Source organism: Nymphalis io, chromosome 2 (assembly GCF_905147045.1).
Source record: "Nymphalis io chromosome 2, ilAglIoxx1.1, whole genome shotgun sequence".
Classification (NCBI taxonomy): domain Eukaryota; kingdom Metazoa; phylum Arthropoda; class Insecta; order Lepidoptera; family Nymphalidae; genus Nymphalis; species Nymphalis io.
The window spans coordinates 6,449,119-6,465,163 of NC_065889.1; the positions used below are offsets into that span (position 1 = coordinate 6,449,119).

General features: G+C 32.6%; 2 protein-coding genes across 7 annotated transcripts in view; one reads left to right on the forward strand and one right to left on the reverse strand.

Moving 5' to 3' along the window:
* The first annotated feature begins 118 nt into the window (after positions 1-118).
* On the forward strand, positions 119-6,167 carry LOC126778979 (zinc finger CCCH-type with G patch domain-containing protein). Its single transcript, XM_050502727.1, has 10 exons — positions 119-272; positions 344-541; positions 616-720; positions 1,549-1,686; positions 2,659-2,753; positions 3,147-3,264; positions 3,624-3,810; positions 4,038-4,198; positions 5,311-5,481; positions 5,680-6,167. The coding sequence occupies exons 1-10, from the start codon at positions 231-233 to the stop codon at positions 6,100-6,102; spliced, it is 1,638 nt and encodes a 545-aa protein (XP_050358684.1). The 5' UTR covers positions 119-230; the 3' UTR covers positions 6,103-6,167.
* Positions 6,168-6,958: 791 nt separating this feature from the next.
* LOC126775777 (uncharacterized) overlaps positions 6,959-16,045 on the reverse strand; it is a 61,461-nt gene continuing 52,374 nt past the window's right edge. For 5 of the 6 annotated variants that reach the window (XM_050497901.1, XM_050497876.1, XM_050497869.1 and 2 more), the window contains 9 exons: positions 15,426-15,550; positions 13,634-13,845; positions 13,122-13,474; positions 12,810-12,914; positions 11,556-11,728; positions 10,944-11,099; positions 9,156-9,477; positions 8,637-8,803; positions 6,959-8,403 (listed from right to left, as the gene is read on the reverse strand). In XM_050497901.1, the coding sequence (XP_050353858.1) occupies positions 8,263-8,403; positions 8,637-8,803; positions 9,156-9,477; positions 10,944-11,099; positions 11,556-11,728; positions 12,810-12,914; positions 13,122-13,474; positions 13,634-13,845; positions 15,426-15,550 (1,754 nt within the window). In that variant the 3' untranslated portion in view covers positions 6,959-8,262. The remainder of the gene's footprint in view (positions 8,404-8,636; positions 8,804-9,155; positions 9,478-10,943; positions 11,100-11,555; positions 11,729-12,809; positions 12,915-13,121; positions 13,475-13,633; positions 13,846-15,425; positions 15,551-16,045) is intronic. The other variant, XM_050497884.1, reaches the window with a different exon arrangement.

Sequence of the window (16,045 nt, forward strand, 5' to 3'; positions counted from 1 at the left end):
ATCTAATAAAAATTAAAAGTATATGAAATGAACGCGCCCATAATTGAAAAAAATAAATTGAAAACGAGCTTGAAAAATTAAAATATCGTAAATATGTCAAAACTTATTAGTACAGCACAGTAAAATTTATTGATAATTCATTTTAAAATAAGCTTACAAAACTTTTTTCAGTGTCAACATTCCCGTATTTCTTATAAAATCGTAATTTTATACAATTAAATATTAAAAATATGGAAGATTTGGCATTATCTATAAGTCAATATGAAGATCAGGTACATAATTATATGAATACAGTTTAAATTCAAAATGTAAGAATATTAAATTAGTTTTACGGGTTTTCTAGCTCAGTGTGGTTAAACAAGCACTTCAGGCGACTCAAGAGGCCAGTGAACGTGAATCCTTACTGGCTTTGCAATCAGAACTTCAAGAACTTATTAACCTTACACGAGAAAGTTTAGATGTACAAAATAATAGAGAGGATGACACAAAACCTGGAAAAAATAGTAGTGATGGACTCGATGATGAATATGCTTTATTTATGGTTTGTAAATTTTACAAACACCCAAAAAAAATTGCTCTATATTGTTATCCTTAATTATTTTTTTACGTTTTTAGAAAGAAATGGCTGAAACTGGAGCATGTGAGGAGAATAAAGATTCAGGGGATAAACATGAAGACAGTGGTCAAAATGAAAGTGGTGACAGTAATAGTGATATAGAGGTATAATATTGTTAAATACTTATAAAAATTAAACTAACATTAATCATGAGCTCTTGAAAAATGTACAATTTATCAGTGGAACAATTCTGTATTAAGTTATTTATGCTATGTTTAGAGCCTTAATAACCCAGTGGTTAGAAGATGTTTATCTTAACCGATGATTCTGAGTTCAAATCCAGAAACCCAGACCCCTGAATTTTCATGTGCTTCATTTACGTTTAAAATTGATCTCATGCTTGCCTCTTATGATCTGTCATCTGTATCCAACCCGCAGTATTGCAGCTTGTTGGAATAGGCTGCACATTTTCTCAAAAAGGAGGTCTTAGCCCAGCAGTATGTCCCAATGCAGCCTGGCACATTTTTTTTATAAACAACTTATAACTCTTAATTGAGTAGCTATTTTCCCCAATATTCTATCTTTGAACAAATATTTATGCACCATCTTCCTGGCAGTACAATTCTTTTCAATCCATTGTTGCTTGAATAGTACAATTACTAAATGCTAATAAATTGCTTGTAGTTTTATATAATATAAGTCATATAAAAACAAATTAAGGGATCTACAAACAAAGTAATGCAAGTGATGATAGGCTAGTTACTGATGCTATATATTATATACTAATAAAGTATCCACAGCTTAGCAATAGTTTTGAAGATCTTTAGTCATTAATTCATACACCTGCAACATCATAAATACTAATAATTGATGTTATTCAGTATAAACAAAAGATTAACCCATTTTGTAAAGGATAATTTTGATAATCAAATCTTCAAACAAATACCATGTAATATTAATTAAATAATATTTGTGTTTGTCTATAATTTAAGGATGAGTTGTCTTCTCTTCTTGGAATGAAATGTGCTGTTTACCACACACATACTTGGGGCGGGAAACCCAGTCTGCATAATGCAATGGTGAGCTCTGTAGTTCCTCGGCAAGATGATGATCAATTTAATGATCTCCAGGTGTGTATTATAAAGACAATTGTAAATTATTTGATTATAATTCAGATTGAATTTTAGAAACATAATATATTTTGGATACTATTTAAATGATTATTAAAATATATTTAGTTAGACAAACTGATTAGTTACACAGCAAGATAAGACCAGAAAACGGTTATACATGGTCAGTATTTAATATCACACTGAACATAAATGAGGCATGTTTGATTGAGTTTTGGTAAATAGAAAATTTACTTTTTTCCTAACCTAACCTAACCATATTTTAATTATGCATATTTTAACCTATCAGTTAAGCTGCTTATTGACAAGTTGTTTTTGCTGGCAAGTTGTGAAATCTTGCTGACCGAGTAATCATTTAGTAGTTTTAATAAGCAGAGATAATATAACAAGCTGACTGGATATTGGTTAAATTGTTGATAGTTTTAAGATTGTGTGTAGCCTGATTTTTAATTATTGTAAGCAAATTATTTGTGTACTGTCCAAATTATTTAACAACAGAAACTTGCTAACCATTTATTTCTTCCTCATATATTGTTATTTTTTGTTTAAAAACTGTTTACGATTTCAATTGAAAAATAATAGAGCTCATATGAAAATACATCGAATATAATACAATTTATATTAATGAAGCCGAGATGGCCTAGTGGTAAGAACGCGTGAATCTTAACCGATGATCGTGGGTTCAAACCCGGGCAAGCACCACTGAATTTTCATGTGCTTAATTTGTGTTTATAATTAATCTCGTGCTTAACGGTGAAGGAAAACATAGTGAGGAAACCTACATGTGTCTAATTTCATTGAAATTCTGCCACATGTGTATTCTACCAACCCGCATTGGAGCAGCATGGTGGAATAAGCTCCAAACCTTCTCCTCAAAAGGGAGAGTAGGCCTTAGCCCAGCAGTGGGACATTAACAGGCTGTTATTGTATTGTTGTATTGTTATATTAATAATAATAAATTTTATAATTTAGGTGAAAGTATTATTCACACACCCCACACATGCAGAAATGTTGCCGTGTCCTTTCTACTTAAATGGTGATTGCAAATTCAGTGATGATCAATGTAGGTGAGTTTAGACATATTTTAATGTTTTAAAAAAAAATATTTTATAATGGTAAAACATTTTTAATTTTTTCAACTGCACCTATTGGAAAGATAAAATCATGCAACTGATATTACAATGAAAATAGGAAAATCAGTTGATTTTTCTTTTTTGGGACTGTGATGAATGCTTGAAAACTATAAGAATAAGCATTACACCTGTGCACATTAAGTTAATACTAATATTTTAAAGATCCAGCAATTACCGAAACCGACCGAAACAGCCTGTGAATGTCCCACTGCTGGGCTAAAGGCCTCCTCTCCTCATTTTGAGGAGAAGTATCCAGCAATTAACTATAAATTATATCTGGTTTTGTTTAGATAATTTGCCTCTAAAAAAACTTCTTTTTCTTTATAGATATTCCCATGGTGCTATAGTAAAATTGTCAGATTTGAACGAAGCAATAGAACCTAATTATAACAGTATTAAAATAGGTAGCAGAATTCTGCTAAAGTTGAAACCACCAGATGATGAGGTAATTATATCATTTAAATATATGTTTTACTTTTAATTAAAAATGTCTAATTTTTTATAGACCGAAACTAGTAAGTAATTTTCTCTGATGTCTCAATGCAATAAATCTAGTCTAGTTCCCTCGAGAATCACTTGGCTGCAGTACTGTTTCAAAAAAGTGAGAGTAATACATTATCTTACATCATAAGAAGATACATTCATTGGTCTAGACCTCCAGTCATGACAGATACTGATCCCAAATAATTAAATAAAGAGTGCACCTGTGTTTGCAAACACACATGTACACTATATTATCTCCTGCAGTCAGAAAGACTCGTAGTTATGCATAGTCATACTTATATTTGTATTTGTGTTTTACAGGATATGAGTACTGCAAAAAAAACAACAGAGAAATACCATCTATGGCATATAGCGATAGTCAAAGGCGTAGACGTAGAGAAACAGTCTTGTGTAGTGAAATTGGAACATGGTGTAAAAACAGGGGAGAAGCGAAAAGCAGTATCGGACGAGCATCATGTAATGTTTGAAGACATATTTCCCTTTAGTAGTGAGTTTTAATTTAACTTTGTAATATTAGATTTTCAAACATAATCATATTTTTTTTAAATAAATATAAATTTAATATTATTAAATTTAATTTAATATTATGCATATATATTACATTCGTTTATTATTTGAGAACTGATTTATGATTTATTATAAAAAAAGGTCGAAATATATAAAATGATAGTTATTTTTTTTTAAATTATTCTATGATATTCTTTATAATTTCAGTTGATGGTGATGAAGACACAGATTCAGATGATAGTTTGAGTGATACAGAGTATCCGGAGAGCAAGACAATGCGAGCAGATTGTGATAATAAAGCTTTAATAATAGAAAAGAGCTTACAGAACAATGCACCCGCAATGGGTGGTTGGGAACGACATACTAGAGTGAGTATGTATTACATTTTTGAACTATTTACTTAAATTTAAAACAATTTTTTTTTTTATAAATTGAATGCTAATTATAATGCATTTTATATATTATTTATATACAAAGAAAACAGCAAATAAAGTATAAAATTATTCTACTTGAGTATATAAGGAAATAAATAGAATATAAATTATCTACAACAGAATTGGCCCACAATATTTCGAAACTTGAATGACCTTTGTGACTATGACTTTCACTTTTGACATTTACACATTGCTTTCTAATATATCATTTCTCTTGTTTCATTTCCTAATCGGTCATATAACAATACGTCACGTGATAGAACACTATATTTAACATTTTAATTTTAAATACACAATATATTATCAGCCTTACTTATAAAGTTTTCTTAGCGGCTGTCTAGTTAAACACTAATTTCGCTCTTCCTGTCATTATTGATACGACATTCGAAAAAAGAAGACAGTATTGATTAACTGATCACCTCCTAAATAACGTTTATAAGTAAGGCTGTATTAAATTATTTAAAGTCCCATTTAATAATACAGTCAAATAATGTTTAAAGTACTTATGATTGTCACATTTTCATTTCATCAGGCTATCTTGGTTCCTCTAAAGTTTCTTTTATTGATGACAATGTACATATATTGAATATATTATAACTGATGCAGCTTAGATCTAATTGTAAAAATGTAATTGTAAAAATGTAATACATACACACATGCGAAGTGAACAATGTTCATAAGTTTACATTATAAGTTTTCAGTTTATTAACTCGGGTCCACTTAATATAAATGCCGAAGAAAATTATGGTGGGTGGGTATTACTCAATCATCACTTATATTAATGGGAAACATCAAAAAATTTTAAGAGGATTAATAAATTTAAATGGGCCAGAGATATTCGAAATATAACATATTATATCCCATGCTTGGCAGTACAGAGATGTGCAAGATGTGCAAAGAGTGCAAAGATTGGTCTGTGCTTCTCTATCTATAGGTTTTACTGTCCTAAATTATATAATAAAAAGACAAACATGACAAAATCCTGGTTAAATAACTTTGGTGTTCTCTCTATGTATTATCAACAGTTCAAATGTATTTTTCCACAGGGCATGGGGTCTAAGATTATGTTATCGATGGGCTATGTTCCGGGCACCGGTCTAGGAGCTGCCAGTGATGGCCGCTTGCAGCCTGTGGAAGCTCGATCTGTCCAGCCCGGCCGAAGTCTCGACCATTGTATGGAATTGTCTGAGAAAAATGCTGGAAAAGACCCATTAAAGGTACCACATAATAGTAATTACTTTGAAAACTGAATATATGAAGCTATTCCATTCCTATTACTTACTTTTATTATTAAAAAAACAAAAGTACTATCTTTTAAATGTATCGGCTATTTAGTTTAAAGCAACATTTGCATGGTATAAAAAACTTTGAATTAATATAATATGTAGTTAAAATTAAACACATTTGTATTTTAGGTTGAGCAAAAATTGAAAAGGCTACAAAAGAGAGAAGAGGAACGCAATAAGCGAGCTTATGAGAGAGAAAAAGAAAGAGAGAAAAGAAATGTTTTTAATTTTCTTAACAATACTCTGGGAGATAAACCAGAGAAGACAGAACAGTTAATAACAGCAACTTCCGTTGAAATCAAACAATCTACAAGTAAAGATTTAAACATAGAAAAGTTTAAGTTGGAAGAAGATTGTAGGAAGATAGAAAACGAAATAATAAAGTTACAAAGTACTTTACCCAAATATCCTCAAGGCACTGGCGGCCACAGAAGTATAAGTATACAAATAGCGGAAAAAAACAAAGAGTTAAATCTGCTTCGGAACAAAGAAAAACAAATTGTAAAAGAACAGAAACAAAGAAAGGACACGCAAAAAATGACTGTGTTTTAACAGTTAAGTATTTACCATAAATATATATTGTAAATTTCTTTAGTATTAAATATATTTAAATTGTTTTTAAGCGTTTTTTCATTAATTAATACTAAAAGAACATCAACCAGATCCATTGTTTCTCTAATGATATCTATGTTGAACTAGTTAGCAATTTATTTATAAAAGATAAACATAATTATTATTATTTACAAATCAGTTTAAAAAGTTTAGTAAAATAAAATTTTGGGGTCACGAATGTATAATCATGAAAACTAACAACATTCACTATTGAGAAACAATGTTCGCACAATTTACTGTACAATTAGATTTATACTTATATAAGGTTGTCTCCATTTTTGTTGATAAGACACAAGAATAAAAGCTTATAAGCAAACACGATTAACTGCAAAGATTGAGTCTTTGAGCCATCTGTCCCATCTGTGGTGACATTCATGTTGCTTTTTGTATAAATCTTGAGTAAAATAAGTAAATCAACAATACTATCAAAATAAATCATTTTTTGATGTAAAGCATAACTACAGAAAATAAAACTAAATTCTGGTATTTTTTCATTTAAAGAGGAAAACAAGTTATAATATGGCGAGGAATTATCAATATTTATTATATGTATATTTTAACATCGTTTTACTAAGAATTTGTCCATGCTATGAAAAATATCGGAAAATTACTTACTACTAAATATTAGTTCCGTTTTGATGATTTACTTTGTTTTTAGCATATCCAAATAGTTAGTAATGTTCAATTATTGCTACAAGCAATGGAACAACATTTTTGAATATTAATGTATTCAATTGAAGTTGAAGTAAAGAAGTGGAGACACCCAAAAGGATGGGAAAAATAAAATACATTTCTAATTACAAATTTCTATATTTACATGTGATGTTTTTAGTTTAAAATAAGCGTACATGGCATATAATTACAATTAATATATGAAATAATTTTTCTATAAATTAGATTTTTGTACTATCAAACAATATTACAAAGTACTTATATATGTTAATGGATAGTGTGACTAGCAAATAATATTTGCTGATTATATAAAATTGTAATATTTTAGTGACAGTGGGTCAAACGTTTTACAACTTATTTATCTAATATTACCTATGCTATACCTAGTTTAGGTATGGAATCTGGGCTTCAAAAGCCTTAAAGATTATTTTGTAAGCAAATTTTAAATTTTGTATATCCAATACTAAAATACCTAGATTAAAAATGAGTATAAGGTGAATAACAATTAATTTTGCATAATATTTTTTTAAATTAACAATATTACAACATACTATTCAATTTGCTACATGAGCAAAACACATTTGTACTTTCCATTATCCAAACTGGTTTAGTAAATATATACGTAAATAACTTTAACAGCAGTATGCCAATACACTAAAGATCTAACTTGAGAAAATTGTCTACAAGACCCACTATACATCCTAAAAGTATGACAAACAGCACTTTTAAAAATACCATCAGTCAATATCATAATATATTTCATTCGAAGATAATAAAATACGAACGAGAAAAGGATTCAAGAATAGCAACTATTCGCCCCCGCTCGACGTGTACTGACATATGCATTTGTCATGTTAAGATTCATTAAAACACTTTCAATTCTTCGCCTGCATTATTATACTACATTATTCATACGCTATTATCTATGTATGCATTGAAAATTCACAATATTATAATTTCCTAAACAAGTTCATCACAGTGATTTGTTAACTCGAAACGATTCCCTCGCCTTCCATTCGACTCTTTCATGCTGAACCGTATTAAAATAAGTGCCTACACTTTCACATTTATAACACAATAGAGAGTGACGAAGTAAAAGAGAGACATGTTTGTACTACACTAAAGTGTTCAAAATTATAACACGTATGAAATAAGTACACATAATATATGAGACTCCTAGCCGCGATAACCTATACCGTTACGATGGTTAGTTTGTGATGTCTTTATTACGTAGTTTGTGATAATATACTATGGAATTACGTATGAGGAATCTGAGCATCGACATTCGTATGGAAAGGATGAATGAGATTCACAATTTCGTTGATTCGGTAAGCAAAATTGGCTAGTTTACAGCCGACACTGATACATGTCACATATGTTACAGCATAGAAATCCTCCTCGAGCGCCTTGTGATGGTCGGCGCGGGCGCTAGTGTGCGACGCGCAGGCGCGACACCACGCAGGCCACGGTGGCGTCCACGGAGTCGAAGACCGGCACGCCCGCGCGTCGCGCGAGGTCCGTCAGGTAGTGACGGCCGCGGTTATAATCTTTCACAGCTGCCTCGCTGTACTGCGGAAAAACAATTATTGATTAGATTACTTTTATATTCGTATTTAACTATAATTTGCCAAACTATTGCAGATGTAATAGTCCGCCTATAGCTGTGATAGTTATTGTCATCCCTACTTCTTACACAAGATTTACATAGAGAGGAAAAGGGAATAAATAAAATAAGTGTTGCCAACGTATTCATAAAAAAACATAGGTATGAATGATAAAAATAGTTATTTAATAATACATACGGGATGTGCCCGTAACGGATCCATGGGCTGCACGAGCAGCACAGTGTGGTTGGGGCGCAGGCCCATGTAGTGTGCGGCGAGCACCATGGCGGCGAAGCTCGGGGCCTCCGCACTTAATGCGAATACCAGCACGCGCGACCCCAGCAAGAGCTCTTCGTCGTACGTACCTACGGACACGAGACACGTTATGTTTTGTCGCAGATAATGGATTACTCTCATATTAACTATATGTGAGTAATCCATTATCCTATTGCTCGGTAATTATTTCAGTTTATTGGCTCAATTTTGTTTTTTTAATTTTTCATTTCTATCGGTCTTCGTTTAGTTGCAACTTTAAAAGATGAACTGTTACTAAAAGAAAATTTTCAAATACAAAATGGATATAAAATTTAAGTAAAACGAGTGAATCACAAAAATGTTATAATCGTGAAAAAAAAATATCCATAATATTCCTATTGCATAAAAATAGTTTTTAATTTTCTAATGTAAATAAAAAAAAATGTTTACGATGTAGTTCACCTTTAAACGGTTGCGGAGTGATGTCCTCCGTGACCGTGTAGAAGTCGGACGCGCTGAGCCGGTCGCCGGGCCGGTCAGCTTCGGGCGCGCGCTCGCGCAGCACCACGTCGGGCGAGGCGGGCGGCGCGGGCGGCGCGGGGGGCGAGGCGGGCGGCGACGCACGCGTGTCGGGACGCGGCTTTTTGTCGCGACAGGGCGAGTCGGGCGCAGGCGCGGTGCGGCGCGCGGGTGCTGAGAACATGCGCGTGTAGTCGTTCACTCGCGGTATCACACACGTGAAGCCCTCCCGCCGTAGGATCTCGTCTGGACGTGCACTGTTCGACTGTAAATAATAATATTCGATCAATAAAAAGAAAATGTAATTTCATTCATCGTAATACTCAATCTCAAATGTGCATCATGCTCAATTTCAAATGTATTTTGGAATATTATTTCGTTAAATCCTAAGCGAAATTTTAATAAAAATATCATTAATAATATGTAGAAAAAATATGCTTATAATCAGTAAGCACTCGTTTTTTGCTATCTACGAACTAACTTTAGTTTTAATTAATTATCATGAGTCAGAGAGTGAATAAAGAACATTAGTTAGATAAAGAGGTAAATTATGAAAAAAAAAACGTATATACATCTACGCGTTCCTGAGAAAAAGACACGGGCAGCCAGACGGACAACGAAGTGATCTTATATAAGGGTTCATTTTTTCTTTAGAGATACGGAACCCTAAAAACGGTGACAAAAATACCATATAAATACTTAAACTATACTTTAAAAATTACTCAAATAGCAAACATGAACTCGTACTCATTCATCTAACATAGCGTTCTATGCAGAGCGTTCTAATATCATTGAAAATGAAATTACGCTTTATTCCGAAGCATAAAGATCCCATTGTTGATTATTATTCAGTTACAATGTAAGCATGGTTTGTTTAAGAACGCATTATGCTAACAGCATTCGTGGAACAAGCGAAACGCATTGTGTGCTAACAACCCGACAAGCCATTCAGCAATTGATACGCATTAATTTTGGTTAAGAGGTCGTTATCTTATACTGTAATATGAATCAAAGAAGAAAGACATTTATGCAATAACTGTATTACACTAATTGTTTAAGAAACACTTGATTGTTGTTAAGTTTAGTAGACACTAGTACTCCGCTCATTTCGATTATAACATTGTTTTTTTTTAATTTTAAATATAAGCGTATGTTTATACTAGTGTAAACACCGCAATCACATTCGCAATAGTGTTGTTTACGAACAATATAGTGTGATATTTATTAGACGTTCATATATCACACCTTTTGTATTTAGTACCGACTTCCTTTATCGTAAGTTTTGAAATGAAAGCAATGCTATTGTAATGCTGTAGATTATAAATATAAAAAAAAAAAACATTTATTAAAAAAAAAACGGTAACAGTCACTGAAAAAGTTATTAATATTTCAAAATATACGGATTTTATCGACACACAATTTAATTTTAAATTAAATAATTATTATGTTGAAACGATATGATATATTTAATGACATATACTTTATATATATTGACTTCGAACGTTATTTAGGAGTTTGGGTCTGTGTGAATATTCCAAACACAAGAAATGATGTGTGTGTGTGAATGTCTTCATTTGTCGGGACTTGAATAATCTATGACATACATTATGGCTTAAGCTACCACCGGTCCGGAATGTAGTTTCTGCCGAGAAGAAACGGCGAGTAACGCTCCTTATCGACAATCAAGTTATATCTATTTCTCAAATAAAAGTAAATTACAATTTTACTTACGGGAAAAGATCCACCGAGGTATACGTCGTGAATGGGCGCTCCCAACATGGCCGGTAACCGTTCCAGTCGCCGTTCGGTACCCGGTGTGAAAACAGAGTCGCCGCTACTACCACCAGAGGCGGTACTTTCATCGACTGCACTTCGGTTGCTGCCATTCTATAAAATAAAAAAAAAAACAATTATCATTGATAATTATTCTACTTATTGAATTGTAAGTATTCTTAATACTATAATTAATCATTCTACTTCATTTATCGTAGAACGCTTCACGTTCGAGATAATTATGGGAACCATGGCAGTTCCTTGATCAATAAAGTAAATGAATAGTTAATAATAATAATATGAATACATAATATTACGGTAGATATAAATATTACGTCATCGTGTAAAGCGGATAGTTATATAACGTTTTAGTACCTACATACATCAATCGCTTCAACGCGATACACATACAAATAAAATTCACTCGTTATTTTCATAAATAAAGATGTTGATACCCTCCCTATAAGAATACTAGTAGTAAGATATGTCAAGTGTACGTAAAATTTGGCTCAGTAGGTTAATTAGGGTAGCGTGTTATTATCTGTGTATGATAAGTAATGTCAATCGTACCTTGGGTATAAACAATGAGAGCTTCTGTCCGTACGCTCTTAGACGCGGATTGTGCGCGCGCAGACCGTTCCCTTCCCGCGCGCTCGACACTCGCTCCGTCCCGCTCACTCCCCCTTCAACCCCCGCGACGCTCTCGACGCTCTCTGTCTCAGAGTTGTGGCGACTCTGGTATTCTGTTTTGAAAACTATAAATTACTATTTTCATTGATAAATAATTATAAGTTACAGAATGCAATAAAAGTAATACGATTTATACCGAACTTAAAATTTAAACATATATAATTGAACATAATCGAAAACATATCTATTTGCAATATATATATAAAAACAAAGAACTGTGCCACGTTGATTTAACATCGACATAATTGCTAAGATACCTTGGTAGGTGCATTTCTTTCTTACGATTTCTAGATAAACAAAGCTATATATAATATATAATAAATGTCTATATTTATTATAATATGACTCGTCTAGCTGAATGATAAATAAGCCGTAACAATGAAACAGTAGAATTTTATGTCCTCTAAAAGTTATAAAAGTAGTTAAAACTAAAAAAAAACGCAAATTATAAGTCTTCCAAATTAAAACAACTAGATAGGAATGCAAAACAAAAAAACATCACACCGAAAATGATTCGATTCGAAGAATGAAACTTGAGTGAGCATTTCCTCTGTGAAGAATGATAAGATAAATAAGCGATATTTTTTACAGCTATTTTATCGAATGATTGCATTGTATCTGCGAAATAAAACAAGGATCACGGTACACGACTGCGAACTGAAATTAATGAAATGGAATGTATAGTGGAGATACTGGGATAGTGACTTAAGCGGACCTTTACGCTATCGCGCATAGCAAGTGACACGGCCAAAACTTTAAAGTATCCCTTGAACGTGACTTAATAAATCGCAAGGTTATTTGTGCACACGATATTATTTATAGACACATTCCTGGCACATCTATGATTTAATGTTTAATTTCGATAACAAGGTCAGATTTTTCAATCAATCGATTTATGTTATCTAAAACGAATGATTGTAAAATTATAAAAGTTTAATGACCGATAAAGATTACAGCTATACGTTTTGCAGGAACGTTAGCAATGAATATTTGCAATTTCTTTTTTATTACGAATGCTGAATATTAGACAACGCTATTACATTTTAGTCACTTTATTATGTTCAGATTTTGTAACAGTACGCTAGGAAAGCCTCAAAAGTCAATCGGAAAGCATGTCGTGCGTGCAAGACGCACCGGGGGACAAGCCAGACGAGATGATCAAATCACGCAGCGATCGAAACGCGCGACGCACGCGCGCGGCAACGCTCGAACCGGACGGTGTTCGCGGTGATTGCGAACCTTTAACAAATATCTTTTTTACCCAACCCAAAAAAAAAACAACTTTTTCGGATCGTACCAAATTTTTTTTGTATACATTAACTTTGCAACTTTCTTTTCCTCGAACATTTTATTTAATGAAGTAATTAGTAGATTTATATAGAATAACAGCATCTGAAATCAGTATTAGAAATAATTCTTATTCGCTTAATTTGTTAAATATCTTACCTGCGTCAGCAGCCAGCTCCGCGACGGCAGCACAAAAGGATTCGAAATCAATCGTATCCGCGTTAGCTGGTAGGCAACGTTCAGCGAGATCGCGAGGCGCCCGCGTCGCGTCCTTGAGCGCTTCGATGGCTCGCGCGCGTGGTAACCGCGCGTTTCTGCCGCCAGCTGCGTCGTATACACGTTTCAGTCGCAGAATAGTGTGACCCAAAGAGTGACGCGGGTGCGTTCGCGCCCCTCGAAGAACGGCGCGTGCACACCGTAACGCCGCTGGTATATCTGTGAAGGCAGGGAGTCCTCGCCGCTCGACTGCTTCTTGTAACGTCGCTCGAGCTCGCGATAGCTCAATATACTCTCTGAAAAATTAATTGTAACATAATTTTTAATGAGTTATCTACCAATAACGAGTAACTTTAAAATTGTCTGGAGACTTTTATAATAAAAAAATATACCAAATTAAGTTAAGTTATGTTAATAAAAGTGTTACATTATTGATAGTTTATAAAGTAACTAACTGGTCAGAAATGGTCTCGCGGCCGATGGTCTGATGACGGGAGTACGGTCGCAGTACGAGCAGCAGGTCTCTGGGCGCGGCTGCTAGATGCGCAGCCTCGACACTCGCGGCTACAGCGCGGGTCTCGCTGTCTAACACGAATAATAGAGCTCGTGCCTCAGCCTTAGCTCGATGTTCCACTTCTATTAACTCCGTTGACCAGTCGTCTACTTGCTAAATTATAAAACCGAACTAGTGAAATTTCATCAAACCGTTAAATTATTATCAATATAGATCTATAAAATAATTAAAATTAATTTATCGAACTACCACAAAAAAAAAAACAAATTAAAAGTTAGCATCTGAACTTATACAAATAGTGTTATTGATTGAATATAATTTTTAAAGAAACGTCAAAAATGTCGATAAACTTTCATCTAAGCATAAATATTGGAAATAGAATCAGGTATGATCAAATTGTTTTTTCACTTGTGCACATATAGCAATACTTTTCGATTTATATCAATTTTATTCCTATACTTTTATTTAAAAAAATGTAAAAAAAATAATCTATGTTTACGTAGTAATATATAGAGATTACATATAAACGTGTTGTGTGATGTAAGTTTTACTCAATTCGATCACGTTTAATAAAAATAAACTATCCAGCTACATGCATTATCACTTTTACCGTTACTGTACAGAACTCTAAGAAATTTGTAAGTTACGCCTTTCCCACGCGTCACCGTGTTAATAAAACTAACAACAAATTGATAACGTTATCAATTAAAAAGAAAACTACGACACATTTGTAGTTAATAAAATCATACGTAGAGCCCTCGAGTATTTAGAAAAAAAATACTGCCAACATGATTATATCAAAATTATTTTTTCTATTCAACTTTTGGTTGCTGTAACGTTTATCTCTTAGCAGAGAGTAACTCAATCTAATCTATACATTCTTATGGACTGATCAGAGATCAAGGGAACAATGTGTATTCTCACATTCGAAAACGATTCCGCGAACTAAACAACTTATAATGTGAGAAAGGCCTCACAGAGCCCTTGATTTGCAATCAATTTATTTTTTACAATCTTGTGTTATTATAAATGTTATATGGAAACCAGTTGTGGAATGTGGTCAACGGTTATAAATATTTAAAATAAATAACATTTATTATGACAGAGATGTATAACGTTACAAATTCACGTTCAATACTGGACTAGTTTTAAAGGTTATTTGAATATATATGTATTTGTTGAACTACTATAGAGTTGGAATCAATATATTTAACTCATTATATAATATTTTGATATATTTCTAATTATTATTGTTTATTCAAATTATATTCATGACAATTTTATTGCGGGTGAATTTTAAAGTACTTCAAAGTCTGAATATGAAATACAAAACAGATTAATATTAACTTAAAATCTAAGTATTCTTAGTATTTATCTTATTTTTAAATTACTTATATGCTGGATTAAATTCACATATGCAACTAGGTATATGAATGTTTCGAATCTTAATTAAAATTAAATAAGATGATGAGAAAGATAACGTGCTTATCAAATTATAATTATTCTCAATATTAATATGAAGACAAAGAGTAATGTGCTTAAAAATATTTCTATATTTAAACTTATAACTATTATTTTATATTTTTAAATTATTTTAACATAATTGAAATAACAAAAGATTTGCAAGAAATATAAATCGCTCCTTTCAAACCTAACATATTTGGCGGTAGAATAATTGTTCATTATATTTGCATTACATTATATTAAGAATTAAGATGTCAAAGCGTACTTACAGGATTGAAATATGTGATGCCCATCTTCTTAAGCATCGGAATAGCGATGTCTGATCTCCATGTGGTCGGGTTGCAGGACCCACCCAGGAACACCTCACAAGGAGGAGGTGGCGACGCCTCGCTGCCTGCGCAACGGCACATTATTTAGAACCATTTTATTATTTCGTTTAAAATTGGACACGTAATGGTAAAGTTAGTATACAATTCTATCGGCGACTTTTTCAGCAACTTGATAATAAATATTTCTTTCATCACTTTCTCTTTAATTATAAATCCCGCTTAAATTCGCACGGGACTTTATTTTATACGGAACTATTTTTTTTTTAATAAAGGTAAAAACATTCGTCAACCGGTCTAATCGCCCGCTCTATGGTAATGCATCCTACAAGACGCGTATTTTTCACGGTATTATTTTAATATATCGCAGTACTTCTGTAAACCTACTAGTTTGAATTGCATCGAATAAAGGGCAATATTTATCTACGTAAAAAGTTTAAAATGAATATTATAGTGTCTTTCATAAGAATGAATACTTGACGACAATTAAATTAAAGTGATCGTTGTTTTTCGTATTTTATCCCTTATAAAAATGGTCACTAACGTTTATCCATAAAAGATAT